We start from the raw sequence: 19,926 nt of genomic DNA, 5'->3' as shown, positions 1-19,926 counted from the left end.
AGTTTTCTCACCAGCAGAGATAAAGCCTCAGCAAGTAAAACACAAAAACAAAACAAAACAAAACCAAAAAACCTGAAAATGTCCAGAGATGCCTTCCTTTAGTGAAAATAGCGACTGTTTCAGTGGCCTTAAGAAACCCTGGGTTTTCCATCATGTGAAGTTCGTCAGCAAAGGTGCAAGTGCTGATGAAAAAAAACCCACAAAGACATTTCCCCTTTGCTAAAACAACAGATTGATGAAGAAGGCTACATCCTGGATCATATTTTTAATGCAGATCAAAATAGTCTCTTTTAAAAGCAACTGCCCCCAGAACCTACATCTCAAAGGAGGAAATAGGAGCCCCAGGGGTTAGGCTGCAAAGGATGCAGCATGTACTAGTAGCTAGAGGCAGAGGTTGGGAGAATGTTAACTGTGCTCCCCACTCTACCATGATGTTTGTTGTTTTTGTTAATGCTTGGTTCAAAGTTCCCTACGTTTTGAGTCATCTGCCCCAACTCTGTTTTTCTCACAAGCCCTGATATTTTTGGTATGCAATTTTGTAGAACTATGGTTGTAGCCAGAATACCTGTATTTTTATTTTCACATGGCAGTCAAAGCCCCCCGATATAACCGATGGAGGGGAAGGGCAGTGATCTGGGGAGAGGTTATTAGAAGGTTACTCAGCATCATCTGGAGGAAATGACTCCTGATGTGATCCTAATTCTTTGCATTGACATGACTCTGGTTGGAGAAAGATAATGAATGTATCAGACTATCCTGGCTTAATGGGGGAAAAAAAAAAAAAACAGCAAAGAATACTTAATTCCCTTATTTCTAATTTCGTGTTTGCTCTGCAATCTTCTAACCCAGGATTGGTATATAGGATTTCTCTCAAGTGCCAACTGCAATTGACTGGTAGTGGCTGCCTGAAGCAGTGAAGTGAGGAGGATGCTGAGGCCACTTCTGGGCTCAGTGGGGAAGAATGCCACAATTGATTAGTGATGTCTGTCAGGAGTTGCCGAACGTGTGTCACCCCTCTAATCTATGACACAGTTGAGGAAATTTGCCTACTACGATGAATGGTCTGGGAAGGCAACCAGACTTGGTTCTGGAATCGGTACATTTACCTTTGTAAATGAACAAATTGATTCTCTGATAACCAGTCTATCTCTGTCAGTTTCACCTGAGGTTGCTCATTTGGTTGAACTGCAAAAAATGGAAGGTTTAAGCCAGCAATCTAAAGATCTTAGAAATCCTGACACCAAATGCTATTACCAGAAAATGCCCTCCTTGAAGGATCTTACCACTCATTATCTTTTGATCTATTATGTATTTACTATAGAGTACTCATCATACTCCTCCCCTTTCCCTTTTTAATACTTGCCATATGTCATCAGTTATAAGATGCCACCATCCAGGCGGTATATACCAGAAGACAGCCAGGCTTCTGTTTTTCACACATTCTACTGGTCTGATAGTGGGACCACCATGGAAACCTCTTGATAATTTAAATTAATGAATTTTAAAAAATATTCTTATTGATTTCAGATAGGAAGGGAGAGGGAGAGACAGAAACATCAATGATGAGAGAGAATCATTGATCAGCTGCCTCTTGCACACCCCCCACTAAGGATTGAGCCTACAACCTGGGCATGTGCCCTTGACCGGAATCAAACCAGGGACCCTTCAGACCGCATGCCGACGCTCTATCCACTGAGCCAAACTGGCTAGGGCAGGGGTGGGCAAACTTTTTGACTCGAGGGCCACAATGGGTTCTTAAACTGGACCGGAGGGCCGGAACAAAAGCATGGATGGAGTGTTTGTGTGAACTAATATAAATTCAAAGTAAACATCATTACATAAAAGGGTACGGTCTTTTTTTTTTTTTAGTTTTATTCATTTCAAACGGGCCGGATCCGGCCCGCGGGCCGTAGTTTGCCCACGGCTGGGCTAGGGCGATTAATGAATTCTTTAAGGAGAAAAGAATGTGAATCCCGGTTGCTGCTTGAAAACTTTTCTCTTTTGTGGATGAAAAAGTGCACAATCAGAACTTATGGAACAAGTGTCAGTGGCTCTGAAGAAACCCCCAGAAAGGGCAATTCAGTGGAGCCCTCTTGTGAGAAATGGTGCATTCCCAGGGTTCTGGGCCGCACAGAGGACAGGCTGCGTGTGGGGGAGCGTGGGCACCAAACACTCTGAGTTAGAGTGTCCCGGGGAAGTCAAACTCTGAATGTGAAGAGGTTTTTGGAAAGGCTTGGCCAATGTATTCCTCTTCTGTTTCCTTTTTATGTTTGCAAAAGACCTACATGTAAATAAGTTTAAAAGAACAGTTCTCCCCCTAGCCGGTTTGGCTCAGTGGATAGAGGGTCAGCCTGTGGACTGAGGGGTCCCAGGTTCGATTCCAGTCAAGGGCATGTACCTTGGTTGCGGGCACATCCCCAGTTTGGGGGGGGGGGGGCGGTGCAGGAGGCAGCTGATCAATGTTTCTCTCTCATCTGACATTTCTAACTCTCTATCTCTCTCCCTTCCTCTCTGTAAAACATATTTTTAAAAAAGAACAGTTCTCATAAGTATAAAATACAGCTTTAGATCACATTGACACCATTTGTTTTCCTCTCTTTGGTATGTAAAATATCAGTGCCTCTTCCAATTGATGATGCCTTAGACTCAGTGAAACGCAGTATAATTTACATCCATCACAAGTGAGGAGATGCAGCCTTAAGAACCTGATTTGTTCCTGGGTTGTCCAAGATCTCTCTTCAAGTAAATTACACATCTAGGATTAGAATTTATGAGCCCTTAATCCTTGCCTCGCCCACTGGAACATCACGTAGTGCCATATTTCGGAAAGGTTGGTTCTAGTAACCAAATCAAGGGCTGGATGGCCCACTGGGAGTGGTCAGCGTAAAATACAGCCCTTCTATAGACCAAACCGAGAAGATTGGTCTCTATGGATAGAGAGGTCTGACAGTCCACGGGCATGCTATGGGTATGGGAGGAAGAACGCCCACTGTTACGTGTGTCACTGAATTTTTTGCTAATTATCAACTATCATTTTCTGGAAATACCCTGAAGCCTACTTGTCTGCATCCCTCTTTTCATCTTTAAGTTCATTCTCACACAAAAGGAACATTTTTTTGTGTGTGAACTTTCACAATTAATAATCATGATACAAAAAACTATTAAGTTAAACAATACAAAATTGACAATATTTTACCATTTCTGACCTACAGAATCAGGAAGTTTGTGTGGTTCAACTTAATGGGAGACATGTGAGATTTTCACGTAAAGCAGTTCACAACCAGAGACAAGAAGACAGCCTTCCATTCATCATTATTGAGAGCCTTCTAAGTACAATCCCTCTCCCACTGAAGCTTCTACCAGCTCTGTGGGAGCCTCTGAATAACACTTTCTGTGTAGGTCGTCCCCTATGAAGACCTTCTTTTGATCAACTGTATATATATAATATTCTATGTGGGTTTTTTTTAACTCAATAAACATTTATTGTACACTTAACAAGGGCTGGCCACCAATCTCAGCCTTACATACAAAGATAAGTGCATCACAGTCTCTACACTTAGGGGCATGCAGTCTAGGAAGGAAGACAGGCACAGACATAATTACAGTGCAAAATAGCAAGTCACATAATGGATATAAATAACATGCTGAAAAGGCACTTACCCTGCCTGGAAGAGCAAGAAGACCTCAAAGCAGGTGACATTTGTATTGGTTCTTAAAGGATGAGCAATTTACTTGGCTAAAAGGAGGGAACAATACAACATCCCCAAGCAGAATGGCTTGTTCAGAGTCACAGAGGAACAAAGAAGGATATGTTTGAAGAGCTTTAGTTTGACTGTAGATGGGACATGTGAGTGAAGTGGCAAGAAATGAGGCTTGAATGGAGGTAAGATCTGGTTATGAAAGGCCTGCCCAGGTGGGGCCGAGGAGTTTGCATTTTATTCTGCAGGTGAAGAGAAGTTGGGCTTAAGTTGTTTAGAAATAAAACTTCTTTCCCTGCTTTGAATTTTTATGTCCCATCACCACCTGAGTTTATAGACATGTTACATTAGCAACCCCGCAGCAAGCTTCCGCAGCATGAGCTTCTGCAGGGAGAGCTCTTTTCATCCAACCTGGATTTCGAAGGGGTTTCAGCCCCGACATCTCTCTTAAACACAGTCATGGAGCTGCGGTTCCTCACTGTGGCTGGAAGCCTGGCCGAAGGCTGCGTTGTTGTGAGAGATTGTGGCTTTGACAATTACGTGCTTCTCCACTGCAGGGCTATCTACTTCACTCGGGCAAAGGAGCTTTACCAACACACACTTCATGTTTTCATATTTTCCTCATTGGGTAATTGCAAATGGGTGATTCCACCTAAATGCAGCAAGTTTGATTTCATCCCAAATGCAGACTGGCTAATCAGTAGCCCAGTTTTCCAGTCATGTGATCTGGCCTCTGGCATTTACCACCCATCAGGTGAAATTACACAGCACCGATAAATTACCAACTCATGCCTGGGCAGAACTTTCCCCCTTAAACTCCCTCCTCCTTAATACTTGTGTGATGTTTAATAGCGCCATGGCTCATCGATAGAGGGATATCAACTGGAATGTATCAAAACTTGACCACAAATGGAGATTTATATGTGTGTGCATAAATTATATATAGATAGACACACATATGTATATATATATATATATATATATATATATATATATGAATACATATAAATGAGTTATCCCATTTATATGAATTTTCTGAATCCATAAAGCTGTGGCTATCACATTTTTGTTTTATTTTAAAAATTATACATAGACACACGTATATTAAAATGTGTGTGTATATATCCGTTTATCAGTGGTTCTCAACCTTGGCTGCACATTAGAATCACCTGGGAATCTTTTTAAAATCCTGATTTCTGGGCCTCATCCTGAAATCAGGATTTTAAAAAGATTCCCAGGTGATTCTAATGTGCAGCCAAGGTTGAGAACCAATATAGACTATAGTTGTTACTTCATTTATATGAATCTTCCAGATGCACAAAACTATGTGACTCTCTAAATAGGTCTAAATTGGTACCAATTCCAACATTGAGGGGGGTCCCCCCCAAACCAACAAACAATTCTCAGACACCAGCAGGATATCCAGGAATTCAGTTCTGACACATCTACCCAGAGGTAGCATCAGATTGCACAGGTTAAGAGTTTAGTCCTGCAAGACTAATGATTGAACTCCATCTTCAGCTCCTGTCCCCTCCCTGTAGTTGGGGGGCAGGCTAGTAGGACTGAAAATACCAGCCCTCTAATCACAGGATTGGCTCCACTGGCACCAGCCCCCATCCTTAATTTTTTGACTTTCCAAAAGTCACCTCATTAACATAACAAGGGGCAACTTTATCACTCTCAACACTTCAGAAATTCCAAGGGTTTGGGGAGCTGTGAGTTGGGAATTGTGGACAAGATATATATGGAAAATATATGTTGATCATCTGAATAACCAAATATATATTTCTTGTAAATTATACTATCACACTGTGAAATATACCATTAGTACTTGATAGGAGTTGTGGTGAATCTATAGACTGCTTTGAGTAGTAATGGACATTTTATCTTATTTTTTTGTTAATCCTCACCTGAGGATATTATTCCCCTTGATTTTTAGAGAGTTGAAGCTGGGGAGAGAGAAGAACATCGATGTGAGAGAGACACATAGATTGGTTGCCTTCTGTAGGCACCCAGACCTGGGCCAGGGATCCAACCCATCATCCTTCAGTATGTGGGCCAACGCTCTAACCACTGAACACCACGATCCAGGGCTAGTATGGACATTTTAAATCTAGTCTTTATGCAAATATTTCCAAAAGTGTTAGAAATGTGAGTTCCAGATTTAGCCTGCTCTGTTAGAATTCCTTTTTGTTCACCTCTTAGCTTTCTGTCCTTGGACAAGCAACCATCTTTCTGAGTCTCAACTTTCTCATCTATAAAATGAGAATAAGTTTAACCACCTAATAGGGTTGCTGTGTGAATTCAGTGGGGTGTGCCTGTAAAGCATTTGGTATCAGTGAACATTCAAGCAGAGCTAACAATGAATACTTTGTGCACATTAGAATTGAGTCTTGAATATTGGGACTATTATTGTGAACATTAATGATTACAGGAAAATTAATAAGCTGGCACCCTTGGAGCCTATTAGGAGCCAGAGAGTTATTTGTCCCTTCACTAAATGTCCCTGGACTATCAGTTCTCACATTCTGAAATTGCTAATTTATATAAAAACCTAACAGTGTTCTTCCTCCCTTAGTGCTTCACTGACAAATCAAATCATCTGACTTGTTAAAATTCCATCCAAAGCAGGAGTATAAAAGCTCTGACCCAATGCCCGAGTCTGTCCTCTAGTGTCTCTCGTTTAGCCACTCAACGATCTCTTCTGCTGATTTCAAGATTATTGGCTCTGGAATTGCAAATACTAAATACTATGGCATGATTTCACATATAGGTGGAATCTAAAAGAGCCAAGCTCATAGAAACAGAGAGTAGAATGGTGATTGCTAGGAGTTGGTGGGCGGGAAAATGGGGACATGTTGGTCAAAGGGTACAGTTACAGTTATGACAGTCCTGGAGATCGAATCTGACTATAGTTAACAATACTGTATTGTATACGTGAAATCTGCTAAGATGATAGATCATAAAGTGTGCCACCAAAAAAAAAGTAACTATATGAGATGATGGATATGCTAATTAGCTTGATTATGGTGATTATTTCACAGTGTCTACACATATCAAAACATCTAGTTGTGCACCCTAAATATATTCAATTTTTATTTTTCAACTTGATAATCGGTGAATGATCCTGTGACTATAATTTCCTTCTTAGAAAAAAAAAAATCACTGTACTTTCAACTAATTGGGCATATCATGAGATACTAATATTAAAGTTCAACGAACTTCTGATTATCTTATCAAATAATTGAAAATGCAAACATGTAAGGATGTCACTGTAAACACTTGGATGAGGGGGAAGCATAGGGGGTCTTGGTTTTGTTTCCTGTTGCTCCTTTGAGACATCTTGATTTCTCCAGATGGAGAAGCCTTCCCCAGGTGGGTGTTGACAGGATAGCACAACAGAGCACAGAATGTCAATTGTAATTACACCCCACACACTTTTTTTTCCCCAGGTTACAAATGCTGCTGCCAACTCTCCTGGCCAAATGACTCTTCATCTGAAACCTCTCCTTGTGTGTGGAGGGGATGGATTCACTCATTCCAATTTTGATGGCTGCATTGCTTCTGCCCTGTGTGTTCTGGAAACTTTAAAGAACCATATTTAGTACCTGTATTCTTTCTTTTAATTTTTCAGTTACAGCTACACCCAATGTTATGTTAGTTTCAGTTAGACAACGTAGTGACTAGACATCTATAGAACTTGTGAAGTCATCATCCCAGTAAGTCTATTTAGTATCTATATTCTTATCATCTACATGTACTTTGGGTTTTTGCTTTCACAATTTTCAGTTATTGATTGTTTTATTGTCTGTTTTGTTCAGAGAAATTACCGGAAAATTGTTCTTCACTTGTTATTTACTCATATGGGGTAAACAATCAATTTTATAATGTTGATAGTTACAACCCATGCTAGAATAAAAATTCCTTGGATCTTATACCTTTTTCACCTTTCTGAGTTGCCATGACTATCCCTTGATGGAGGAAAAGTAGACCTAACCAATCCCAAAAAAGTTTGTCAACTCAAAGTAACAGTTCATTTTGAAATTTTTGCTTCCAAATAAAGAATAATCATTATCACAGGCTCATTTTTAATCTTCAAGTATGCCCTTGATTCAATATTTTTGCAAACTGCTGAACTTTAAGGTCCCTCCAAACTGTGAATAACAGAGTGTAATTTTCTTCCTCGTTTCTCTCCCAAGTTATTAAATGATCCTGAATTGTAGGTCATAGCTGTCCTTGTCTCTAGGATCGCCGTTTGGAGGGCAACTTGACTGACGAAGTAACCTCTCTTCAAATTTTCAGAAAATAACCCGATTCAACTTGACTTCCCAAGTCACACAGTACTTTTTAACCTTAAAAACTCCAATCTTGTTATGACAGATAAAACATATTGATCTTTACCTTTTGTTATCTCTTACGGCTGCTGCTGTTCCAGTCTGTGTGATCCAGTATGTGCTGTGGCATTTAGACTGGGTCAAGTTTAATGAATTTAATGCAACCAAAAAAAATGTACTGAACGAGAAAATAGATGCACTTCAAATAGTTCAATATTTGCCAACTTAATGGCTGTCGCATGCTTCAGTGACAACCCAGTGACCTGCTGGCTGAGAGAAATTAATCCCCAGCCTTCCAAATAAGCAACTTGTTGCTAATTTGAAAAGCAAAATGGTGGGTTCTATTTTATGATTTTGAAAGGAAAGAAATTGTTGTGCTCTTTCAAACTAAGAATAGTTCAATGACAGACTCTTTATCTTGGTAGTAACCCAAAGTTTCACACTTACATGCCCACTAATCATACATACACATACACAGGCCTGGGCAGAACTTGCTTATATAGCTAAAAAGTGGGCTTTGTGATCCTATGGAATGTGATTACCTGTGTCCTTTTAGCAACCAACTGATGAGAAGCAGAAATGCCTCCATGTAGCTAATGACACTTCTTTCTGAAAGCAGAGAAAGAAAAAGGAAAATTAATGTGATCTCTGTATGATGTGATGAAAACATTGAGACTTCTTTCATCATTTGGGCCCATATTTGGTTAACATTATCTTTATTTTGGCTTTATCCTTAAAACATGGTAGCAAAGTCATTCAAATGTATTAACTATTTTGTTTTTAATATTATTCTGGAGCCATTTGACTGAGCGCATCCTGAAGTTTTAAGAACAAGGTTGTATTTGTCTCATGAATGTATATCCTCCACAGAAGAGAAAAACAAAACAATTGTAAGGGTGGGATGGGATACATAAGGACAGAACTCTCCTGCGCCACTACTGATGACTTTCAATATCTATTCATTCTGTGTTTCCCCAATAATTCTGTATGTAGATCATTGTTACTTTGCTATTTTAATCATTTTGAAAACTCGTTTTACATTTAGATCTATCTCTGATAGGAGCCGGCTAATTCCCTGATGCCCAGATAAGGAAGAAAAAATGTATCAAATGTTTATGTTCTTCGCTTTCATTCACCCCTGTCCCTGCAGAAATGAAATGGATATGGGGTTATCCTGTGCTGGAAGCCATCCCAGCCGGCTGTGAAACTCAGGTGGCCCAGTCACCCTGAGAGACCCAGGGCTAAGGTATCGGCTCCCCTGGGAAAGAGGGGTCAGCACCATTTGGAACGGTTGCCAAGGTGTATGTATGTCAGCCCCACAGGCCCACACTGCACTACGACATTTCCAAACAAGAACGTTTATTAATCACGCCAGCCAAGGAAAGCTGCTCTGTTTTTGAAAGGAGCATATTCAAGAGAGAAACGACTTGAGCAGTGGGGTGATTTAATACTTGTTAGCTGATAAATATAGCCTTTGCCGGGATAAAACTGTATGATGCAGTGTTGAAAAGCTTAATTACCAAACTGTCTATGCACGTTTTGCTCAGGCAGCAAGGGTGACAAATTATACAGAGGAATAGTATTTTTCACCTTTGGCATTTCTGAAGGGAAGAAGCATGTCTAAAAACACTAAGAAAGCAGTAATAATCCTAGGACAGATGGGGGGGAGGGGGGGAAGACACTTATTTGAGTCACCAAGCCTTCTGTGCAAAATGCCATCATCCCCACTCCCCCCCCCCCGCCCCACCTACCCATTACTATGTTAAGTAAAAAGAACAAAGTCCATTTTACATCTATCTAGTATTTTCTACTCATCCAAGTATGTATAGAATGAGTATATATCCGCTTTTCATCCTCCTAACACCCTGGTGAAATATGCAGAGCAAGAAATTCTTATTCACCTTTGACAAATGAGGAAACTGATGCATGCCCTAGCCGGTTTGGCTCAGTGGATAGAATGTCAACCTGTGAACTGAAGGGTCCCAGTTTCGATTCCAGTCAAGGGCACATGCCTGGGTTGCAGGCTTGATCTCCAGTAGGGGGCATGCAGGAGGCAGCCAATCAATGATTCTCTCTCATCATTGATGTTTCTTATCTCTCTCCCTTCTCCCTTTCTTTCTGAAGTCAATACCATATATATATATATATATATATATATATATATATATATATATATATATATATATGTATGTATATATATAAACTGAGGCATGGAGATTGGCCAACCAAAATCACATAATGAGATGCCAGGACAAGACCCAGGCCTTCATGACCATTTCTATTTACGCGGCATCATGCTGCTGCCATATGAACTTGATAATTAAATCTGAACTGAAATATTAGTTGGCAATACAGTCAGCACCGTGTGGTCCTGTTATTGATGTTTCATTTCAGAGAGCTAATACTAATCCTGATGTGGTATATGCAGGAGTCTAATACGGAGTAAAGTCTCCATGAGTACTGGCTAAATGATTTATATTCCCCTTATTTGCTGGTTTATTTCCTTCTTCGGAGGGTTCTTGCTGTGAGAAATGGCTGCATCACAATGACACTGAATATCAACTGAGCAGTAGTAGGTTAGCTACATTCATCGTTTCTTTCTTTGTTTCTTCATTCGTTTTGTTTCATTCTCCTCTGTCATTTCTTTCTCCTCTTTTATTTTTTCTCCTGCTTCTTCCCCTATGCCCAAGTCTCCATTCTCATAAACCTGCAATATAAATGCAATCACATTATGATTCATATCATTTGTTCTATCTTATTTTAATATATCCTTTTTTCCCCCTAAAATTTTAAAGCAGTTGATTCTGCATTTGATTCAAGTGGCCCGGATAATCATTATTTTGATTTTCAGAAGTGATGCAAGAATTTAAAACTGGCTGTAGATGTCAGGGATCTCCATGCTGATAGCCTAAAAAACACATGCAAAGCATGGGATCAGGCTCTGTGCTGGGCCCGGTGCAATATCATCAGCAATCTCCACCTAAAGGTTCTGGTCAGGGGAAGACAAGTCACATGAAGTGGAAGGCAGGGTCAAGGTTCATGTCGGTGTCATGGCAGGCAGTAAATTAGATACTCTAACTCAAGAAGCTGGGGAATCTTCAGAGGAAGGACCCTGTTTCTTTAGGAGAGGGTACCTGGACAGATGCAGAGGTGCATCAGGCAAACACACACCTCCACACCCAACCTGGGCAGACCTGGCTGACTCCAGGAATCTGAACTTCATGGCAGAACAAATGGGTCTTTTCTGTGGAGAAGGCTCAATGGGACACAGAAAGTGGGAGGAAAAAGAGGAAAAAGCTTCAGCGAACCTCAGACTTGCTCATGCAGGACTACGCAGCGGTATTCTAGTCTGGAGTGTGTTTGTGTCTCAGCCAGTATCATCTGGCCAGGTAAGCCAGGGAAGAATGGAATGGTAATGTGGTCTACGTTTCCTTCTCAACAGATAGCCATGATAGTCCAAGTAAGATTTCATAGCAGAATTCACCAAATGGACCTGCTAAGAGAAAGACTGTCTAGGAGAGTGCTAATTTACAAGGCATGTAGAACCACAGAATCCTGGAAATCAAAGTTTAGAGGGCTTGGAGACCATTTTGACCAGTTCTTAGCCATGCTGGATTTTGAACCCACTTGAGAGGCTGGAGAAAACTATGGATCTTCTCCTAGTAGCAACAATAAAGATAACTATGCATGCACGCACATAGAATTTGCATACCATTTCAGAGCCTACTTTTATAAATAAAGTTTTATTGGATCACAGCCTTGCCCGTTCATTTGTGGATTGTCAGTGGCTGTTTCTGTACAACCACAGCAAAGATGTGTGTGTCAGAGACCATATGGCCTGCAAAGCCTAAAAAGTTAACTCTCTGGTGCGTTAATAAAAAATTTGCTGACTCCTGTTTTAGGGGATTACAAACCCTCCAAAATCTATTTTTAGACACTCAGGAGTCTATGGACCCCAGATTAAGAACCTCTAAATCTTGACCCATGGCCTTATGTAAACACAGGCTTATCTTAGATCCACACATCTGGGCCATTGTTCCATGATCCTAAGCCCCACTGGAAATCTTTTAAGGCAAGAGTTTAGCTTTGTAGTTAAAAACACATTCTCTGGAGTTAAATAGATCCGTGTGTTACCCAGACTTTGCTCCTCATTGTGTGACCTTGAGACAGACACCTCATCATTTGAACAATGAGTTGATGGAAGCTACTCATAAGATTGTTGTGAGGCTTAAATATCAGAAAACCTTACTGCTGGACACATAGTAAGTGCATAATAAATGATAGCAATGATGGTGATGATGATGAGGGAGAGGGAGAAGGAGGAGGAAGAGTAGAAGCAGATCCTCCTGGGCCTCCAAAGCCCCTGGGAAGGCCAGTTTCCTCTGCATTTACATAGGACACTTAGGAAAGCGGATGGTAAGGAGAGTGTGTACATGGACAGCCAACCATGGTGAAATTCGGAAGCTTAATAGCTCTAGGTTTCTTCAAAATCTTCATGAAACAGAGTGGTAGTGTCTCCCTGAGACCAGCCGTGAGCCACGTTCTCTTGTCTCGTTGCTTTGCTCTCAGGGGGTCCTTGAAAAGAAACCAGGGTAAGTCGAGATGGTATAAAATAGAAGCATTCTCTGCAATGAACGGCATCTTTTCTTTAGCAAGTACGTGTGCCAACTGCAAACAACTGCATGCTTGGACTAGGTCCTCCTGAAGATTGTTTACAGGCAGACCTTGGAGATGTTGAGGGTTTGGTTCCAAACCACTGCAAGAAAGCAAGTACCACAATTCAGCAATTGGTAATTTCTTTGCTGGTGGAGGGTCTTTACCTTCAGTTTGTAAAATGCACATCTGTGAAGCACAATAAAGCGAAGGTCAATGAAACAAGGTATGCCTGTACTTAGGCTCTGAAACACTGAAAACTTGGTCTTAGTTCACACTATTAACGCGTCAGAGTAAGTATGCCGATTCATTTCCTGTCCTTGGTCTTCATTTCAAAAAGCTCAGCTCCTGGTAAATTCCGTGACGTCATGGTGGGTTCCATGCCATCTTGAACCCACCACTTTCTAGACATGTGATGTAGACCAGTTTCTTATGTCTCTCAGCCTCAGCACCCTCATCTGTAAAACCCGCATAATCTTCAAAAAGATATTATAAAGTTAGATAAAAAAGCAGTTTCCTATTGGTTTTAGAATTGACACAAATCAATGGAAATAATGGCAATAAAAGCACTTAATGTTATCAAGGAAGCTTTATAAAACCATATATGGATTAAAGGTAAATATAAGCAAATATATATTCCTCCTAATAAAACAGAGCAAAAATATAGGTGAATATTTCAAACTCTCAGAAAATGAAACTACAAGTTTTATAGATTAATTATGAAAAAATCACTTAAAATAATTTATAGTAAAAGTATAATGCCCTTAATGTAGATAAAACTTCTTATAGGTTAAAATTTGTTAGTTTATGTTTGTTTTTTTAAATATATTTTTATTGACTTCAGAGAGGAAGGGAGAGAGAGAAAGAAACATCAGTGATGAAAGAGAATCATGGATTGGCTGCCTCCTGTACACCCCACACTGGGGATCGAGCCTGCAACCTGGGCATGTGCCCTGACCGGGAATTGAACCCTGACCTCCTGGTTTATAGGTCAATGCTCAACCGCTGAGCCATACCGGCTGGGGCTGTTATTTTATGTTATATCATATATATACATTGTTTTTAATTGTGATAAGATGGTCACATATTTATACTTTGACTTTATATATGTATTTATAAAATATGGCTACGTTCTCTGACTTTATAAATTTATAGCATGTTGTATATAGTTGTTGTAATAAATACCCTTGCACATGCCTCTTTTACACTAATGCATCCTAATTTTTCCAAATATGGGCTTTGACCCATAAATAATTTGTAATAGCAATTTAGGGAACCAAGAAGTCATTTTTGTTGTCTCAATTTAAAAAAAAAAATTATTTTATTTATTTCAGAGAGGAAGGAAGAGGAAGAGAGAGATAAAAACACCAATGATCAAGCCTATAACCCAAGCATGTGCCCTGACCAGGAATCAAACCATGACCTCCTGGTTTCTAGGTTGACACTCAAGCACTGAGCAAACCAGCCAGGCTGTTGTTGATTTTTTAATTAAAACAACAGAAAGGAAGAAGAATGAGAAGGCTGACGTGTAGTAAGAGTAGCTATTATTTTATAAAACTTTTGTTTCCTTGCCCTGGATCAATGTAAACTGGTTTAATATAGAAAACCACCGCTAGAAATATGATATATAAAATAAATTAACCACTCGTGTCCAATCTAGCCCCTATACCCAACAGTTCTCTCTTAATCCCAATCTGGAGGTGCTGAAGCTGGGGCACAAAGTTATAGGCTTCAGTTTTAAAAAAAAAGAGAGAGAGAGAGATCAAATATGATTCTATCTCTATACCATGCATTACAGGCTGTTCTAGGAATCTGCCTCACTGGGCATATCCCTAACGTAATGGCATTTCCTTTGTCTTCTGGGTGGAGCCAGGGCTGCCGTCTCCCACAGATAGCCACGTCTCCATCACAGGTTGCATTGCTCTTTGCTAGACACGGTACAGCACAGTATACTCTCTGTCCACACACCCTGAGGCAGAGATAAAGCATCAGACAGCAAGGACCTCCTGGGGCTGCATGTTTCCATTTGTGAGGATGCTTTTAGAGGGGACAAGAACAGAGGCATAACACCACCAATTTTCCAGGCCAAAGTGCTGGGTATTTGATTTAGGCCCCTCATGTCATGTCGAAACCATATGCAATCCATACCTTCTGACCCAGATGACAGATAACAGTCGTCTTAAATCAAAATGAAACAGGATGGGGTGAACAAACCCACATAAAACAAGCTGAGAAGTCCTCTCCGTCTCTCTGGGAATTCGAGAGCCTGCTGAGCTGTCCAGACCAGGGATGGAAGGCTGTGGTTTACTAGTGAGCTGGCTTGGAAGTTTTGCTGTCACTAAGAAGAAAAATCTGCAGGCGAGTTCAGCATAAATGGCGCCCTGGCTGCATTGAGGGTGACCACAGGTGAGTCATAAGCAGTGCAGAAAAGTAGAGATGCACGCTGGATGTCGGAGGAATGCCACTTTTATCTCCGTCTCAAGACGAGTGTCTCATGAGGAACTGAAAGTGGAATTACTCAAACTGAAATCTGCTGACCTCATGCGCACAGTTCCTTCCCTGACCCGAGTCTGGGAAGTGCCGCTGGTAAAGCCCCAGAAATGAATTTGCCATCAGAGAGGAACAGAATTAGATACTGTCAGATGCACTCAGTGACATTTTCACAGCATTAGATGCCAACCCTCTCCACCTCAAACCAAAGCACTGAACTGCTTGGTTCTGTGCCGTTGCGGGAGGAAGGCCCTCTATCAAAGGCAGGCTCCAGCACCACAAGCCAAAGATAAACAGCAGAGGAAATCATTGAGACCATGACCTCTTGGTGACCTGCTGGAGCTCAATCTTTGCTAGACCTCAGAATATCAAACGGCCACCAGCCCGCCAAGAGCAGTGTATGTAAGAATAGCACGGAAGCCACCTCGGCCTGGCTCTCTGGGAGCTTGAGAAGAGAAATCCCAAAGGAATTTTCGGTTATAGCCCCAAAGCAAGGGCTTGATGTTTAGGTGAAGAAATCCTTTCTGTCCAGTGGTAAGATATCAATATGTGAAAAATGTGGTTTCTCACCAACTAGCAAACAATGACCTAGCAGGCTCTCACGGGACCTTCTCCTCCCGGGGGTTTCGGTTATGGAGTCCCACCAGTGAACAGCATGGAGTGCTTGCTATACGGCCAGTCTTGTGGGAAATCCTCAGAGGACGGTCAGCAGAACCAGACTCGGGCTGCTCATGGAGGGAAACACTGAGCAGAGAGAAGCCTGGGTTCGCCTTTGACGCAGTTCGCCTTGTACAGCACATGAAAGCAACTCCGGGACGCCACTTCCAGTTTAGGGAGCCCCTGAGGCACAAGACAGACACTGAGGCTGAAGGGGACCAGCATCTAACAAGCAAGGCGTGGTCCCTAAGTTGCCATGGGAGTGTCCGGCCTGAAGACGGAGGCAAACTCAGCTAAATCCTCAAAATAAAAAGTGTGGAGAGAAGCCGGAAGACAAAACCTGACCTCAGTGTGATCGGTAGGAAATCATGACCACAGGAGAAGTTCAAACAGATCTAATTTGCATCTCTTAGCTATAAGACCAGGGAGTACAAAGATCCATTGAGAGAGATGATATAGAGAGAAATACACATGCATGTATACAAAGATCGATCACATGCAAGAAGATCAATTCTTCAGACTGAAGCAAGACTCCCCCTTGATTCTTCCAAGGGCTTCTCTTATTTAAGCTACAAATAAGGGGGACTTCTCAGGTCCTTGCAGCCTGATTTTGTCACTTTTGTACCCTGTTGCAGATTCCCCCCAGACAGCCATGACCCTGTCCTTGACCCATTGTGGGGTGGTCACCCAGACAGAGCATCTAAACCTTGTGACCCCGAGGCCAGGCCTTGGTTTGTTGGTGGGTGAGAATGACAACTCAGACTTGTCCAATGTTTCTGTACTTTGGTTTTCTGCCACAGCATCTCAAACAGGGACTTAGAGGAGGAAAAAAACACACACAAAAAAACAATAAAATGCTTTCATGCACAGAACCTCAGTTTAGTTTACTAATCCTATTTACATATAGAAAACCTGTTCTCAGGAATCCCATTGTAAATACTCCTTTATTCAGAGAACTGTCAATTCATAGCCATTCCTTGAGAATGCTAAGTGAGGGTTTTGTGCATGAAAACATTTTGTTCAATCTCATGGTTATTACATAATTTTTTTTAAATGGCCAAAGAAGCCTGATAGATTTGATTCACTTGGATTTTGCATTTTATTGCTTGTTCCCCAAATAGGATATGCTTCCTTGCGTTTCACTGATCCTTTAACAGACTCAGGCAATTCATTGATTCCAGCGAGCATTTGTCAATTGTCTCCCTAACAATTGACTACCTTCGGAAGACTTCACTTGGGTTCCCTTCCTTTACCTATTCTCAGTGCATGTGGTCCGAGGCAGTGCACTATGCCCTGGGCAGTGGGGGAGAAGAGAGGTAACCTCTAGGCCTGAGTTAATCAGTACTTCACATTGTGTTGGCCACAGCAGCATGTTCAGGAGTAAAATAAACATAAAGTAAAATTGTTCTATCATATTGAGGTTCGAAAGTCGATGAAAAGCACATCATAAAACAAAGGGTCTCCCTAGAGTGTCCTTTGACCACTGCCAAGGATTCATGGAACTTCTCTGCTTATGAACAAATATTACACCAAAGTTTCTCCCTATAATTATAAGCCCATAAAATTTCATTCCTTTCCCAAGATAGTTAAGATCCAAATTTCTCAGACCAGCCCCCGTGGGTGCTCCGTCTTTTCCAAGTGTGCTTCTGAGCCCCTTACAGAGACACTGGATCAAGTAGCTTAATTTCTACATCTAGATTCTTTGTTCCTCTCTTCCTGCTCCCTTTTTTCATGCCTCCCTTCCATCACTGGCCATCTTTCTAAAAAAATGGATCCAAACCCAAAGTGTGGAGATCTGACTGTATTGCTCCCAGTGTCTATAATTTGTAGGTTATATTCTCTTGCAGCAGTTCTCAACCTGTGAGTCACGAACAATGAAAATACATCCTGCATATCAGGTATTTACAGTATGATTCATAACAGTAGCAAAATTACAGTTATGAAGTAGCAACGAAAATAATTTTATGGTTGGAGGTCACCACAACATGAGGAACTGTATTAAATGGTCGCAGCATTAGGAAGGTTGAGAACCATTGGTTAGAGTATGTATTGGTCATGTTTTCCTCCAGGAATCCAACCACTCCTTGTGTTTTATAGCATTGCTTCTCTGTCACTTGTTGGGTTTGCAGCAGTGTATCTTCAAACATCTGCCAAACTGCTAGGGTCTTCACTCTGTGAGATTGGTAATGCCTTAAAAGTGGAATGCGCCCTAGCTGGTTTGGCTCAGTGGATAGAGCTTCGGCTTGTGGACTGAGGGGTCCCAGGTTCGATTCCGGTCAAGGGCATGTACGATGGTTGTGGGCATATCCCCAGTGGGAGGTGTGCAGGAGGCAGTTGATTGATGTTTCTTTCTCATCAATGTTTCTAACTCTCTATCCCTCTCCCTTCCTCTCTGTGAAAAATCAATTAAATATATATATTTTTAAAAAAGTTGAATTCATGGCATATCAGTTGGCACTTTGGAAAATAGACACTGAGATCAAATTAGATGTAGAAGGGGAAGTGTCTGTGAAGGATGAAGAGTACAGGGAGCAGAAGTGGGTATGGAGCGCTTTCAGGTGGTGATGCAGGTTTGACGTCTGTGAAAGAAGAGAAGGAAGAAGGAGTAGGTTGGAAGAGCCACAGAGTGCAAGCTCTAGCTCATCTCAGGCCGGTCATTTGAGAGCACAAGAGCAAAGATAGCCTGTCAGAGGAAGAGATGGCTCAGTCAGGAGTGGCCCAGCTCTTGTGCCCCAGTCTGCTCAGTGCAATAACTGACTATCAGCCAACTACCATCCTCACTGCAGGAGTAGAGTACCTCCTGACAGCCTCGTATGGCAATGTGGGTATTTTAAAAGTGGAAATCGTTTGGCATATGGTGTGTTTGTGTGTGTGTGTGTGTGTGTGTGTGTATTTTATTGATTTCAGAGAGGAAGGGAGAGGGAGAGAGAGAAACATCAATGATGAGAGAGAATCATTGATTGGCTGCCTCCTGCATGTCCCCTACTGGGAATCAAGCCCACAATCTGAGCATGAGCCCTTGACCAGAATCAAACCCGCTACCCTTCAGTCCGCCAGCCAAGGCTCTATCCACTGAGCCAAACTGGCAAGGGCTGTGTGTGTGTGTGTGTGTGTGTGTGTGTGTTTAAAAGAAAGAAGATCAGCCCAGCTGGTGTGGTTCAGTGGTTGAGCATCAACTTGTGAACTGGGAGGTCACAGTTCTATTCCCAGTCAGGATATATGCCCCGGTTGTGGGCTCTATCCCTAGTGTGGGGCATGTGGGAGGCAGCTAGTCGGTGATTCTCTCTCATCATTGATGTTTCTATCTCTCTCTCTCCCTCTCCCTTCCTCTCTGAAATCAATAAAAAAATATATATTTTTTTTAAAAAAGAAAGAAGATTGTCTTGAAAATAGGAGTCTGAGACATGATAAAACCATGAAAACCAGAATAGAATCTTTTTGTCTGGGAGAACAGGTCTCACCCCCAACTTCTAGACTGTCTGGTTGAAAGAGAATAATTTCCCAACTTTAAAAAGGAATAGAATTAGAAATGCCAAGAGTGCAAAGTATTCTGGGACTGCTGGGCATCCAACATGCTGTGTTAATCATAAAGGGGGAAAAGCCCTCTGTTTTGGCCACAAATCAGGGGAGTTATTTTGGGATCAGCCTCATCAGTGACCCAGACATTACCATTTGAGTTCCAAAAAGCCCTGAAGAACATGAGAGCACTTTGCCACTGTTATGTGTTTCTTTCTTCACAGGGCTTTTTGCACGAATCCGCTACAAGTCCAGCATACTTCTTCTCAAGGGAGCCTGCAGAGAAGCAGGTCATTGTCACTAGAGAAGGTGAACTTCCCTGGGAAGTGATTGGCCTGCCTATGCAATGGCCTTCAAGGCTCACAGTTTCCAAGATCTTTTATGGTCTTGTAAAAAAGCATTCAGACTTTACCTGTACATGCCACCTTAAAGCAGCCCATCTTCTGCCAATAAATTGCTCCATATAAGAAAGCCCAAGAATATATACCACTATTTCTAGAATCTTTATGATATTTTCTATGTAATTTCTCTGATGCAACTTGCTGGCTATTGGAGAGTAGATTCAAAGGGATTCAAAG

General features: G+C 41.5%; 1 protein-coding gene across 2 annotated transcripts in view; it reads left to right on the top strand.

Moving 5' to 3' along the window:
• The window catches only part of RNLS (renalase, FAD dependent amine oxidase), a 222,669-nt gene extending 214,471 nt beyond the window's left edge, over nucleotides 1-8,198 (top strand). For both annotated transcript variants that reach the window (XM_081104301.1, XM_081104300.1), the window contains one exon: nucleotides 7,151-8,198. In XM_081104301.1, the coding sequence (XP_080960427.1) occupies nucleotides 7,151-7,303 (153 nt within the window). In that variant the 3' untranslated portion in view covers nucleotides 7,304-8,198. The remainder of the gene's footprint in view (nucleotides 1-7,150) is intronic.
• The last annotated feature ends 11,728 nt before the right edge of the window (nucleotides 8,199-19,926 follow it).

Source organism: Myotis nattereri, assembly GCF_964212035.1.
Source record: "Myotis nattereri genome assembly, chromosome: 13".
Lineage (NCBI taxonomy): Eukaryota > Metazoa > Chordata > Mammalia > Chiroptera > Vespertilionidae > Myotis > Myotis nattereri.
This window is presented reverse-complemented; position numbering and strand designations above follow the sequence as displayed.